Source organism: Ostreococcus lucimarinus, chromosome 4 (assembly GCF_000092065.1).
Source record: "Ostreococcus lucimarinus CCE9901 chromosome 4, complete sequence".
NCBI lineage: Eukaryota > Viridiplantae > Chlorophyta > Mamiellophyceae > Mamiellales > Bathycoccaceae > Ostreococcus > Ostreococcus sp. 'lucimarinus'.
In genome coordinates this window covers 288,358-301,802 of record NC_009358.1, presented here as the reverse complement: position 1 = coordinate 301,802, position 13,445 = coordinate 288,358, and the positions used below count along the sequence as shown (strand labels likewise).

Below are 13,445 nucleotides of genomic sequence, written 5' to 3'. Positions count from 1 at the left end.
GCGCGGCACACGACGACGCGAACGCGCTCGACGCGGTCGACGCGCTCGACGCGGTCGACGCGAGCGAGGCGCGCGCTTCGAGCGACGCGAAGGCGTCGGACGCGAACGCGAAGGCGTCGAGCGCGAACGCGGGACCCGACGGGCGGTGAAGGCGCGCGACGAAAGACGAGGAAGGCGCGCGCGAACGATGAACGCGGAGAAGAGGGCGGAAATATACACCTATGAGGCGCCGTGGATGATCTACGCGTGCAATTGGAGCGTGCGTGGCGAGCGAGGCGATGGATTGGGGGCGAGCGCGGGAGAATTGAATCGCGAGGGGCGACGGAGGAGACGCGACGGAGGAGACTCGGGGACGCGCGCGAACGGTCGATCGGAGATTAAAAATGGAGACGCGCGAGTGAAGACGCGAATGGCGTGGACTGACGACGTCGAATTGAACGCGACAGGTTCGACAAGATAAACGCTTCCGCCTCGCCTTGGGTTCGTTCGTGGAGGAGTATAGCAACAAGGTTGAGATCATCACCTTGGACGAGGAAACCGGGGAGTTTCCGAAGGAGGCGCAGTGTTCGTTCACGCATCCGTATCCTTGCACGAAAATTTTGTTCATTCCGGACAAGGAGTGCACGAAGGAGGATTTGTTAGCGACGACGGGGGACTACTTGCGAATCTGGCAAGTGCAGGATGATAACACGGTGCAGATGAAATCTTTACTGAATAATAACAAGAGCAGCGAATTTTGCGCACCGCTGACGAGCTTTGATTGGAACGAGACCAAGCTTCAGCGAGTGGGGACGTCGTCGATCGACACGACGTGTACGATTTGGGACATCGAGCGCGAGTGCGTGGACACGCAGCTCATCGCGCATGATAAGGAGGTGTACGACATCGCGTGGGGTGGTCCAGAGGTTTTCGCTAGCGTAAGTGCGGATGGAAGTGTGCGAGTTTTCGACTTGAGAGACAAGGATCACAGTACGATCATTTACGAGAGTCAAACTCCAGACACGCCGCTGCTGCGTTTGGGGTGGAACAAGCAGGATCCGAGATACATGGCCACCATTTGCATGGATAGTCCGGTGATCATTCTCGATATTCGCTTCCCGACGTTGCCGGTCGCAGAACTTCAGAGTCACAGAGCGAGCGTGAATACATTGGCGTGGGCGCCACACAGCTCAAGCCACATGTGCACGGCGGGCGACGACAGTCAGGCGTTGATTTGGGATTTGTCGTCCATGAATCAACCACCCGAAGGCGGTCTCGACCCTATTCTCGCTTACTCTGCTGGAGCAGAAATCAATCAGTTACAGTGGAGCGCGTCGCAACCGGATTGGATCTCGATAGCTTTCCGAAACAGCCTCCAGATCCTCCGAGTTTAGTCAACGCGCTGTCAGGTCTGCGCCGACGCCACTGTATATTACCCGAATTTCCGGATACGCGACACACGACACACGACACGCACGCACGTAGACAATACGTAGATAATAATGCACGGTATGTTTTTTAATTTTAATATCGACCGCACTTCTGAACGGCAAAAGCCAACCACCAACCACATTCGTCGACGCGACGCTCACCATGAGCGACGACACGTCCGAGTCCGAACTTCCCTCTCGCGCGCTCGAGTCAACCGCGCCCGAGTCACGGTTAACGTGCGACCACGTGTGTTGTTCTACGTCGAACAATGTCGCCAGCGCGCTGTTCAACGCCGTCGTTCGAGCCGTTGTGTTTCAATCGAGCGTTTTGTCGTCCACTTCGTCCAAACTCAAAAGTGCGACGGAATGCGCGAAAGAACTCGAAGAAGCGCTCGTGAGAGGCGCGAAAGGGAGCAACAGAACGCTTGTCGACCTGTCGAACGCCATCAACGCGTGGACGGCGGGGAAGAAAGGGCTTATGAGTGGTGTGTTTTCCTCTACAGAGGATGGCGTAGCGGCGACGACAACACTGCTTCTTGATAATGATGACGCGTGGCCCGAGGCGGAGCGTCACAAGTTAGCCATTAGGTTGGTAAGAGATTATTACGACACGGACTTTCAGGCGCATTGTCGAAAATCTTGTGTGGATGAGGATGCGTTGTTTGAGCACAAGATAAGCTGTAAATTTCTTCCGGTTTCGTGTTCGAACGAAGGATGCCCCGCGAGTTTCAGCAAGCATTCTCAAGAAAAACACGACAACCGATGCTCTTACAAGCTCATCGACTGCAGACTGGAGTGTGGGCGGCAAATCGCCCGAGGAGAGATGGAAGCCCACGCAGCAGGCGACTGCGCCATGCGAGAAGTGGAATGCCCTTACGCTGAGTTGGGATGCCAGCATCCCGTCAGACTAGGGAAAATGTCTGAACATCTGTTTGAGAATGCTGAAAATCATTTGCGCATGCTTTATACCGCCGAGACCAAGGTATCGACGCGTGTGAGCGCGCTCGAGAGGTGGGCGCAAGCCGTCGTCGATGACGACGAGCACAGGCGCGAAGGCCTTCGCGCGATCGACACCGCCCTTCTCACCCTCGAAACCAAGCATGCAGAACTCGACAAAAGCCATGTGGGGTCTAAATCTCACATCACCAAGCTGGAGTCGCGCGTCAAGGACCTCGAAGCGACGGTAAAGAAGCAATCTGCCGAGCTCGCTTCGTTTCGCAAAACCGTCGACGGCTTACGGCAATCGTTCGCGCAAATTGCCAAGCAATAGCCCCGCGCGCCGCGCATCATGTAAAAGTTCAGAAAACTAGAACATTTCTTGTCCGCTGATTCCCATCATCCCGCTCGCATGCTTCGAAACAATCGATGGAAATCGAAATCTGGCACCGCAGTCTGAAAAACGTCCCTCAACCGGTGAAGTTGCCACATCGCAACGCACCACATCGCGCCTCGCGCGTCTTCGCGCGCACGTGCGGCCTCAAACCGAGATCGACACGTAAGACGCGTCTCGAGCCGCGCGTGATGTCCACCGTGGTCATCATCACCGGTTTCACGGATGAGCAAACGGTGCGTCGAGATTTGAATCCGAGAAGACAGCCGACGATCATCGCGACGACGACGACCTCGAGAGACTGACGGTGCGCACGAACGACGAGTGTGATGACGTAGGATGAGATCGAGCAGCTGGCGCAGGCGCTGGACGTGACGATCGATCGTGGATATCGTCCCGGGTCGCACTTCGACGTGTGTCTGGCGGCGGCGACGACGACGCTCAAGTACGACGTGGCGAGACAGCTGAGGAAACCGGTCGTCACGGTGGGTTGGTTGCGAGCGAGCGCGCAAGGAAAAAGGTTGGTAGCGCTAGATCGTTTCATGGTACCACCGTTCTTGGGATGTGTCGTGTCGATCACGGGATTTATGGACCTGACGCATCGAGAGCGATTGAAGTTGGAGGTGGAGCAGAACGGCGGAACGTTTTCGCCAGATTTAGTCCAGGGAAAGTGCACACATTTGATCGCGTTGAAACCGGAGGGTGGCAAGTATAAAAGTGCACTGAAGTGGGGCATAAGAATCGTGAGTCAAAAATGGTTGGACGACTGCGTGAGAGCGAAGGCAAACGTCGGCGAAGCGTGTTACCCGGTGGTGCAGCAGAGAGTTGTTGCACCGGAAGTGGTTAAGTGGGTGCCTCCTCAATTGTTAGAAGACGACACGCCTTGGGACTCAAATCATCTATTCGGTTGTCGTCTTTACATGGTCGGTTTTGACGCACACGAACGAGAGACGAGAAATCAAGAGAAGAAGAATCTCATGCACGAGGATACGTTTGAAAAGATGAAACTAGTTCGTCAAGGGGCGGGGATCACCACAAAAGACATGAACAAGGCGACTCACATAGTCATTAGTGAGCATGCGAGTGCGGTTGATTATTATCGGGTCCGCATGGAGCGAGATCGCTGCGTGACGGCAGCGTGGCTTGTGGCGTGCGCACGCGAGAGCAAGTGCTTACCGATGGAAGATTACTTGATTGAAGACAAAATCTGGGAGGAGAATGTCAACAAAACCATATCAAATCGACGAACCGATTCAGGGATACAATCTACCAGGTCGCTATCGAGCGAACGTCGTGATGAGATCGAAGAAGGTAACCGAGGTAACCGAACGAGTCGATTGAATCCGGGCGCGAAGCAAGATATTCGACAACCCGAGATCGTGACGAGAGATCAAAATCCGCTCGCGCGCGAGAATTTATCTCGAGTTCAAGTGCCTGAGACGTCTAAAATGACAGGAACAGAGCTGCCTGCGACGGAACCGATTCGTTTCGATAGACAGGACGAGTCTGGCCAGCCGACGTCAGATAGTATTCCGTTCGTCGGTAAGCGAATCGCGTTGTCTCCTCTTTTGCAAGAAGATGAGGCTTCGGCGGCACGTGATTACATCGGTCAAGGTGGGGGGTCAGTAATTGACTCGCGTACTGGTAGAGAGTTCATGAACGCTGACTACATGGTGTGCCCATCAATGCCGAGCGCGGATGAGCGAAGGACGCTCAGGAAGATGGCGCTGGGCAAGATGGAACTTGTGACGTGCTTTTGGTTGGACGAATGCCTGAAGCAAAGCTGCATTCTTTCTCCCGAAAATTCGGTGGCTTTCAAACCACTTCCGTGCGACGTACCGATCCCAGGTTTGAGTGGGGGTAGTATTCGTATGAGCACGTCAAACTATACCGAGGATACAAAGCGTGAGATTCGCATGATGTGTGTGCTCGTTGACGCGAAGTATTCAGACCAACTGAGTCGAGCGAAAAACACCCATCTATTGTCACCGGTAGCTTCCGGTAAGAAGTATGAAGCTGCGATGAACTGGGGTCTTAAAGTTGCCACTCGCGAATGGTTGGAAACGTGCATCAAATCTGGAAAGCTTGTGGACGAGTCCGAATTTAAGCCAAAGTCTGGCGAATCGAATGCGGAACCTGCAGCCGGTGAAACTCACGCGGAGATTCAAGCGGCTGCAAAGAAAGCTTTCGCGCCTCAAGTCGTTGGAAAAGATCTTTCCGGGTTATTACAACCCTCTGCATCTCCGCTGCATACGACGAAACCTTCCACGCCGAGTACGATCGCGAAGAGCAGCCCAAGCGGCGACAGTAGAATGCCCAAGTCGACTGGTTCTCGTGGGAAAACACCGCTCTCACGCACCGCATCGGGCGTGACGCCTGGAAGTAAACGACTGAAAACGCTGACCGGGCGACCGAGCGCGGGCGAGCAAACGGAGGCGCTGTTCGATCAGGTGATGCAAAATATGGAACCCAGGGATGAAAACACCGATATGCCTAAACCGCTCGGTTTTCCGACGCCCGTGAATCGCTCTACCGTCACGAGGACGGTAAAGAATGCGATGGGCGCGTCCAGTCTCCAACTGTCTCAAATGGATAATAAGCACGAGACGCAGTTCGGGTATGCAGATTACAAGCAAAACTCTCCGCGCACCAAGAGTGAAAAGCGCCCCGACGGCAACGACAAACTCAACACGCTGTTCGCGACGCATAACAACGCCTCAGCGCGCACGCCATCTCAGGGCGACAATCAAGAATTAGATGATTGGATTTAACTAGCTCACGCACGCAGTAGGTACGATTAGCAAACATTAGAAATGTTGTCCGTAGACAGTAGACCGGGCCAACCGCACAGCGCGACATGCTGTCATCAACCTTGCGAGCGATCGGTGAGAACCTCAACCTCGTCCCATCGCGCTCAAGCATTTTCCGTCGCTCGCTCGCGTCGCGTCGCGCCCCCGCGCCGCCGCGCGCGTCCTCGTACCGCACGCCGAGCGACGTCTGCCGTGTTGAGACGGAAGTAAAGAAGTCGCGCTTCGTCGCGCTCGCCGCGCCGTGTGCGAGCGCGGACGACGCGTTGCGGTTCGTTAAGGAGCGAAGTGACCTCAGCGCTAGTCATAATTGTTGGGCTTTCCGCTACGGGGAGGCGCAGTACAGATTTAGCGACGATGGTGAGCCAGGCGGGACAGCCGGACAGCCCATTCTGAACGCCGTGACGGCGAGCGGTCTGGACCATTGTGTCGTGTTAGTGACGCGATATTACGGTGGCACGCAATTGGGCACGGGAGGCCTGATACGTGCGTATGGAGGTGCCGCGCAATCAGCTCTGGAGTTGGCGGCAAAGGAAGCGACCGAGGTGCGAGCGAAAGTCGACGCCGTCGTCAACGCCGCGCCGGGGGATTTGGGGAAAATATTTCTAGCCTTGGACGAATTCGCGGCGGAGAAGATCGACGAAGAGTACTCCGATGATGGTTCTGTGCACATACAGATCGAGTGCGAGGAAGAAGTCGCGGAGACGTTGAAGGAGCGGCTCGCCAACGCCACGAGTGGGCGGGCCTCGTTCAAGTTTTGGGCTCGATGAATTACTTTTTCAACGCGCGCGCTATCGCACCACGGCTATTGGTGCGTGTCTATAATATTCACTCGAGTTGTTTCATTCACGGCGCGCGCCTCACGTCCATTCGAGCTCCCAAGGATGCCAATCCTTCTTAGAAGGAACGACGGATTTCTTCGCGACGTCCCGTCGCATCGCCTTTCGCATGTCGTACGCGTCCTCGTCCCCGCTGTAATAATCTAGCACTCGTCTGTACACCGTGTACCCAAACTTTTCATACATCCCTATCGCCAGCGCGTTGGACACCCTGACGAACAAATCCACAAAGTACGCGTCGTGCGCCGTCTCCGTCACCAGCTCCAGCTCCCTCATCAGCGTCTTCGCCAGCCCTTGTCTTCGGTATCCCGGCGCCACCGTCACCGCGGACACGTGTCCGTGAAACAACTCGCCCTCGCCCTCGCACTTCCCCATGACGTACCCGCACACGTCACCGAACGTCGACGTCGCGGCGCTGAAATACTCGGGCCACGTCGCGAGGTACTGCAGGTAAAACGCCAGCCCGTACGTCTCCGTCAACGCGTCGACGTTGACGTCGTTGTACGCGAACAAGTCCGCGCACGCGAACGGGCGCACCGTGGTCATCGCGTCGTGTCGACGCCCGTCGCGACCGCGTGTGCGGGACGCTCGCGTCGCGACGAACGATGAGCGGCCGCAGACGACGACGCGGCGGTGCGACGAGACGCGACGCGATGACGCGCGCGGTGACGCTAGAGAGCGACTCGGACGAGCTTCGACGCGCGCTGGAGTTTCTGCGCAGGCACGAGCTGCGAGGAAGCGAGCGCGCGCTCGCGAAGGAGTTGAACGAGAGAATGGGCGGCGGCGGCGGCGACGACGACGACGAAGCCGACGAAGCCGACGACGACGACGAACGCGGGCAGAGGATGGCGAAGGGCGTCAGTGCGCGTCTCGCGGGTGACGCGGACGAGAGCGAGGATGAGAGCGAGGACGAAGGTGAAAGCAGTGCCAGTTGGCAACCGTCGCTGTTGCGGCGGCTGCAGAGCGTGAGCGTAAACGGAGGCGCCATGGCGGCGATGGTGCCGAAAGAGGAAGCAGAAGAGAAGGTGCGCACGCACGTGCGGTCGGTGTCGGCGATCTTGCCGTACGACTTGCTGGAGAACGCGTCGTCGTACGAAGAGGTCTTGGAAGACTGGCGAAGAAAGGCGGAAACGGCGTGCGAATACGTCGATGAAGAGGATGAGGGATTCGATCGGTATTACGTGCCCAGACACGAGGTGAGGAGACATTTGGTGGACACTTTTGTAGTGGATGACTGTGGGGGGGAGGAAGCGGGTGGCGAGTGCGTCGATGGACACGTGCAGTTTTCGCCAGACATGAAGGCGAACGCGGAGCAGACGACGAGCGCTGAGAAGAAGACGCGAGTGCTCGATCGCGGCGAAAGTTTCACGTTTGGCGACGTTCCCGCGGTAGACGCAGATGATGGACTAGAAACTCCAATACCACAAGGTTGGGTCGATTCTGAGCGCGATGCGGCGAGCAACGCGTTTGAAGCTTTTCACTTGAAGGTGTTTCACCAAGGCAAAAAAACTGGCTTCCAAGACTCGAAAGATTTCATCGTGAAACACGGCGATGTGGTGGCAAATAGGTACAAAATAATCGAAGGCATCGGTCGTGCGGCGTTTAGTAAAACCGTGCGAGCGCACGATCTTCAGACGAACACACCCGTGTGCCTGAAGATCGTGAGCAATAACAAGGACCACGTGGACCAGGGACTAGACGAGATCAAGCTGTTGCGATTGATAAACGCCAAGGATCCGAACGACACGCACGGACTGCTGCGAATGTTCGATTTTTTCTATTTCAAGGAGCATTTGTTCATCGTCAGCGAACTTTTGCGAGCGAATCTGTATGAATTCCAAAAGTACAACGCGGAGACCGCCGAGACACCGTATTTCACTCTCTCGCGCGTGCGTTGCATCGCGAAGCAAGTCCTCGAATCACTCACTTTCTTGCACAGCCTGGATCTGATTCACTGTGACTTGAAGCCCGAAAATATTCTGATGAAGTCTTACGCCGATTGTAGCGTGAAGCTCATCGACTTTGGCAGCTCGTGCTTCACCACGGATACCCTGACCAGTTACGCGCAGTCGCGCGCATACAGGGCGCCCGAAGTCATCATCGGAGCCAAGTATTCACAAAAGATTGATGTTTGGTCGCTCGGATGCATTCTTGCCGAACTTTATAGCGGACGTATGTTGTTTAGAAATAGTTCCGTGCCCTCGCTGCTGGCACGCATGGTGAGCATCAGAGGGCCCTTCGACACCAAACTTCTCGCCAGAGGTACGCAGAGTCACAAGTACTTTACTAAGCAAGGATTCCTGCACGAAATCGAGGAAATGAGCGGGACTATGAGTATTTTACGACCAAAGCGTACGTGTTTGAAAACGAGACTCGGCGCTAAGGACGATGTCTTCATTGATTTTTTGGAAAAGTTACTAGTCGTCGACCCGGAGGCCCGTTTGAGTGCGAGCGAAGCGCTTCAACATCCTTGGCTCAGTTGACAACTGTTTTATGCAATTTGATTCACAATTCATTCTAGTACCGGCGATCATACTTGTCGTACTTGTCGTACTTGTCGTCACGTCTATACGGTTTGTACGAGTCTCTCTCACGGCTTCGAGAGCGTCGCCTGTCGCGGTCGCGCGAGCGCGAGCGGTCTCTATATCTAGCATCATCTCGTCCCCTGGGCCTACCGTCTCTATCATCGCGACGATCGCGGTGACGATCGCGATCATCCCGGGGTCTATCGCCGCCGCCGTCGCCACCACCGTGCGCCTTTCGTCCCACTTGCATCGAAAGCGAGTGCTTCACCGACTGCGGTCGCCCGTTGCTCGAGTCGTTCCTTCGAGTACCCCCTTGACCACCGCACCCTAATCCTCTGTCGGAGTACCCTAAATCTTTTATTCGCTGCACCATCTCTCGGCGGGCGACCTCGGGAATCCTAGGAAAGATGGTTTCGAAATAATGTTGCTCGAGCAACAAGTCTCGCACGTACGTCCCCATCGTCACCTCCTTCCCGCCCGGCGACGGCGAGAACTTTTCCGCGTCATCGAAAAATTCCTCGCACCACCTCAACAGCTCCCGACCATTCTTCACGTATCGCACGTACAGAAACCCGATCGCCCGTATGTACGGCGAATCTCCGTGCCTCAGCAGGTGCCAAATCTCTTTATCGCTCAGTTCCTTCTCGCAAAACCGAAACAGTATGCAAAACCCCGTCGACGCCCCTCGCGCGTTTCCCGACATCCACGGCTCGACGTGATCGACCAGTTCGTATATCTCGTCCACGAGCGACATGAAGTCCATCCCTTCGCCGTCCACCGTCCCCGTCGCGCTCCGGCACAGCTTTCGATAGTACTCTGAATTCACCACGTTTTGTCGCAGCACCGCCTCGACGCCGTGCGTCCGTCCCGTCGTCTTCGCCGCGTTCCCGAACGGGGTCCATATCGCGTGTCCGTGGTTTTCGACGTCGCTCGGCATCGCGCGCGTCGCCGTGTGCGCCGCGCTCGAGCCAATCCAATCGCGCCAATGGACGCATCGATGGACCCATCGTTCCGAACCCGTCTCGAACGTCGGTCTGGGGGGTCGCGACGAGTCCCGACCCGTCGCGACGGTCCGACGGTCCGTGTTTCCCGGCGGCGCGCGACGGTGGATTCGATTGATTATCCGCGACGACGACGACGACGACGACGACGACGAACGATCGCGACGACGCACGACGCGACGCGCGGCGACGCGGACGAATCGACGCGGACGCGGACGAACGAGCGCGCGCGAGCGAGCGAGCGAGCGATGGCGGAGACGGGAAAGAACACGGCGCGACGCGACCTGTTGCTGGAGCTGCAGCGTCGCGCGCAGGGGAAGTGGGCGCGGGAGAAAACGTTCGAGGTGGACGCGCCGAAGGCGAGCGATGGCGAGGGAGGGAGGGATAAGTTTTTTGGAAACTTTCCGTATCCGTACATGAACGGGCTGCTGCATCTCGGACACGCGTTCTCGCTGAGCAAGCTGGAGTTTGCGAGCGCGTATCACAGGCTGAAGGGCGATCGGACGCTGTTTCCGTTTGCGTTTCACTGCACGGGGATGCCGATCAAGGCGTGCGCGGATAAGATTGCGAAGGAGATTGCGGCGTATGGGAATCCACCCGTGTTTCCCGACGCGAGCGTGATGGAGGCGGAGGCGGAGGCAAAGGCGAAGGCGGAGGCGGCGAACGCGGGGCCGGCGGACCCGACAAAGTTTGTGGCGAAGAAATCGAAGGCGACGGCGAAGAAGGGGACGCAGGCGACGCAGTGGGCGATCATGCAAGCGAGTGGGATCCCAGATGAGGAAATTCCGAGCTTCGCGGAATCTATGCATTGGTTGAATTATTTTCCGCCGCTGGCGAAGCGCGACGTCATCGCCATGGGATGTCAAGTCGACTGGAGACGTTCGTTCATCACCACCGACGCGAATCCGTTCTACGATGCGTTCGTTCGCTGGCAGTTCAATACGCTTAAGAAGATTGGTAAGATTGTGAAGGCGAAGCGTTTCGCCGTGTACTCGCCGATCGATGGACAGCCGTGCGCCGACCACGACAGAGCTTCGGGTGAAGGCGTCGGACCGCAAGAATATTTGCTCATTAAGATGGCTGTGTACGATGAATGCCTCACTGGTGATCTTGCACCTTTGGCCGGTAAGAAGGTATTTTTGGCTGCCGCGACTTTGCGTCCGGAAACGATGTACGGTCAGACAAACTGCTGGATTTTGCCCGACGGCGACTATGGCGCGTACGAGCTCGCCAACGGTGAAGTCGTAGTCATGTGTGAGCGCGCTGCTTTGAACCTGTCTTACCAAGAACAGTTCGCGGAAGAAGGTAAACCCAAGTGCCTGCTTACGTTCAAGGGTCAATCCTTGATCGGTTGCGCGGTCAAATCTCCGCGAGCTGAGCTCGAGAAGATTTACTGCTTGCCCATGATGACAATTCTCATGAACAAGGGCACGGGCGTTGTTACCTCCGTTCCGTCTGATTCTCCGGATGATTTCATGGCGCTCAGTGATTTGAAGGCCAAGCCTGCGTTGCGAGAAAAGTTTGGTGTCAAAGACGAATGGGTAATGCCTTTTGAAGTCGTCCCTTGCGTGCACATTCCCGAATTCGGCGACGCGTGCGCGCCGATGGTTTGCGCTGAACTCAAGATTCAGTCACAAAATGACCGTGTGAAGCTTGATGAAGCCAAGCATCGGACGTACTTGAAGGGTTTCACGGAAGGCGTTATGATTCTTGGCAATCATAAGGGTAAGCCTGTGAAGGAAGCCAAGCCATTGATCAGACAAGAGATGATCGACGACAACACGGGTATGGTGTATAGCGAACCTGAGCGCACCGTCATGTCGCGCTCTGGTGGCGAGTGTGTCGTTGCCCTCACCGATCAGTGGTACCTCGAGTATGGCGAAGAGGCTTGGAAGGCAAAGGCCGAGAAGTGCCTCGAGAACATGAACTGCTACCACGACGAAGCTCGACACTCATTTGAGCACACTCTCGGTTGGTTACGGCAGTGGGCTTGCAGCCGATCCTTTGGCCTGGGTACGCGCATGCCGTGGGATGAGCAATATTTGATTGAATCGTTGTCGGACTCTACCATTTATATGGCGTACTACACCGTTGCTCACTTGCTTCAAGGCGGTGACATGTACGGTGAAGCCCGCCCGTCAGTGGATCCGAGCAAATTGACGGATGAAGTTTGGGACGCTATCTTCTTGGGCACCGCGAAGCCTTCTGAGGATGACTTCCCGCGTGACTTGTTAGATCGCATGATCAACGAATTCAACTTCTGGTATCCGTTCGATCTTCGCGTTTCGGGCAAGGATCTGATCCAAAATCACCTGACTTTTGCGATTTACAATCACACCGCGATTTGGGAAGACGAAAAGATGTGGCCGCGTTCGTTCAGAACGAACGGCCACTTGCTGCTGAACAACGAAAAGATGAGTAAGTCTACTGGTAACTTTAAGACGCTTAAGCAAGCCATCGAAGAATTCAGTGCTGATGCGATGCGTTTCACATTGGCTGATGCGGGAGACACGGTTGAAGACGCGAACTATGTCGACGACACCGCGAACGCTGCCATTTTACGTTTGACCAAGGAAATCACGTGGTACGAAGAGCAAATGGCTGAAATCGAAGCAGGTAATCTGCGCACGACCGAGCCGAATAAATTTATCGACCGTGTCTTCACGAACGCGATGAACACGGCCATCGCACAGACTCAAGAGCATTACGAGAATATGATGTTCCGCGAAGCGCTCAAGAGTGGTTTCTATGACTTGCAGTCGGCGAGAGACGCGTACCGTCTTATGAGCGCTGAAGAGGGTGGGATGCACGCAGATCTAACTAAGCGATTCATTGAAGTTCAAACGCTCTTGCTCGCGCCGATTTGCCCGCATACGTGCGAGCATATCTACGGCACTATTCTCAAGAAGGAGGGCAGCGTCACCAGCGCAGGTTTCCCGAGCGGCGAGGTAGAGGATGTCGCTCTCACCGCGGCGAACAAGTACTTGGCTGATCTCATCACGAACATGCGTAAGGGCATCGCAAAGTGCACGGCACCCCCGAAGAAAGGCCCGAAGGGCCCTCCTAAGGTTGCCAAAGAGGGAACTATTGTCGTGGCGTCTGAGTTTGTGGGTTGGCGAGCGGTGTGTCTGAGCATCTTAGCGGAATCGTACGACACCAAGTCCAAGACTTTTCCTCCCGTGCCGGATATTTTGGCCAAGGTCAAAAGCAGCGAGCTTTCCGCAGACGCTAATTTCAAGAACGTGATGAAAATGGTCATGCCGTTCATCAAGTTCAAAATGGATGAGGCCAACGTTGCCGGCGCATCAGCGTTAAACACGAAGATCATCTTTGACGAAATGGACGTCTTGAAGGAGAACATTGACTTTATCAAGCGTGCATTAAGTCTATCGACTCTTACCATTTGCTACACAACTGGTGAAAACGCGGGTTCAAAGGCGGACGACGCCACGCCTGGCGCCCCAGCTTTTGAATTTGTTGTCACGTCTGATGAGGACCTCGCCGCCGGAGTCGCAAATATGCTCTTGGGATGAA

The 13,445-nt window shown here is 55.7% G+C and overlaps 8 protein-coding genes across 8 annotated transcripts; 6 read left to right on the top strand and 2 right to left on the bottom strand.

The window, feature by feature from the left end:
- The first annotated feature begins 33 nt into the window (after positions 1–33).
- Positions 34–1,464, top strand: OSTLU_49403 (predicted protein). Its single transcript, XM_001417434.1, has 2 exons — positions 34–259; positions 447–1,464. The coding sequence occupies exons 1-2, from the start codon at positions 188–190 to the stop codon at positions 1,371–1,373; spliced, it is 999 nt and encodes a 332-aa protein (XP_001417471.1). The 5' UTR covers positions 34–187; the 3' UTR covers positions 1,374–1,464.
- A 108-nt stretch (positions 1,465–1,572) lies between these two features.
- Positions 1,573–2,679, top strand: OSTLU_31099 (predicted protein; the record flags this gene model as incomplete). Its single annotated transcript, XM_001417433.1, has 1 exon — positions 1,573–2,679. The coding sequence occupies one exon, from the start codon at positions 1,573–1,575 to the stop codon at positions 2,677–2,679; it is 1,107 nt and encodes a 368-aa protein (XP_001417470.1).
- Positions 2,680–2,930: 251 nt separating this feature from the next.
- OSTLU_31098 (predicted protein) lies at positions 2,931–5,510 on the top strand (the record flags this gene model as incomplete). The annotated part of the gene is made up of 2 exons (XM_001417432.1): positions 2,931–2,975; positions 3,078–5,510. 2 exons carry the CDS (start codon positions 2,931–2,933, stop codon positions 5,508–5,510), a joined length of 2,478 nt encoding a protein of 825 aa, XP_001417469.1.
- An 86-nt stretch (positions 5,511–5,596) lies between these two features.
- Positions 5,597–6,316, top strand: OSTLU_37283 (predicted protein; the record flags this gene model as incomplete). Its single annotated transcript, XM_001417431.1, has 1 exon — positions 5,597–6,316. The coding sequence occupies one exon, from the start codon at positions 5,597–5,599 to the stop codon at positions 6,314–6,316; it is 720 nt and encodes a 239-aa protein (XP_001417468.1).
- Positions 6,317–6,406: 90 nt separating this feature from the next.
- OSTLU_37367 (predicted protein) lies at positions 6,407–6,931 on the bottom strand (the record flags this gene model as incomplete). Its single annotated transcript, XM_001417172.1, has 1 exon — positions 6,407–6,931. The coding sequence occupies one exon, from the start codon at positions 6,929–6,931 to the stop codon at positions 6,407–6,409; it is 525 nt and encodes a 174-aa protein (XP_001417209.1).
- A 749-nt stretch (positions 6,932–7,680) lies between these two features.
- Positions 7,681–8,868, top strand: OSTLU_36819 (predicted protein; the record flags this gene model as incomplete). Its single annotated transcript, XM_001417430.1, has 1 exon — positions 7,681–8,868. One exon carries the CDS (start codon positions 7,681–7,683, stop codon positions 8,866–8,868), a length of 1,188 nt encoding a protein of 395 aa, XP_001417467.1.
- A 34-nt stretch (positions 8,869–8,902) lies between these two features.
- On the bottom strand, positions 8,903–9,847 carry OSTLU_31094 (predicted protein; the record flags this gene model as incomplete). The annotated part of the gene is made up of 1 exon (XM_001417171.1): positions 8,903–9,847. The coding sequence occupies one exon, from the start codon at positions 9,845–9,847 to the stop codon at positions 8,903–8,905; it is 945 nt and encodes a 314-aa protein (XP_001417208.1).
- A 312-nt stretch (positions 9,848–10,159) lies between these two features.
- On the top strand, positions 10,160–13,444 carry OSTLU_31093 (predicted protein; the record flags this gene model as incomplete). The annotated part of the gene is made up of 1 exon (XM_001417429.1): positions 10,160–13,444. One exon carries the CDS (start codon positions 10,160–10,162, stop codon positions 13,442–13,444), a length of 3,285 nt encoding a protein of 1,094 aa, XP_001417466.1.
- Position 13,445: the final 1 nt, after the last annotated feature.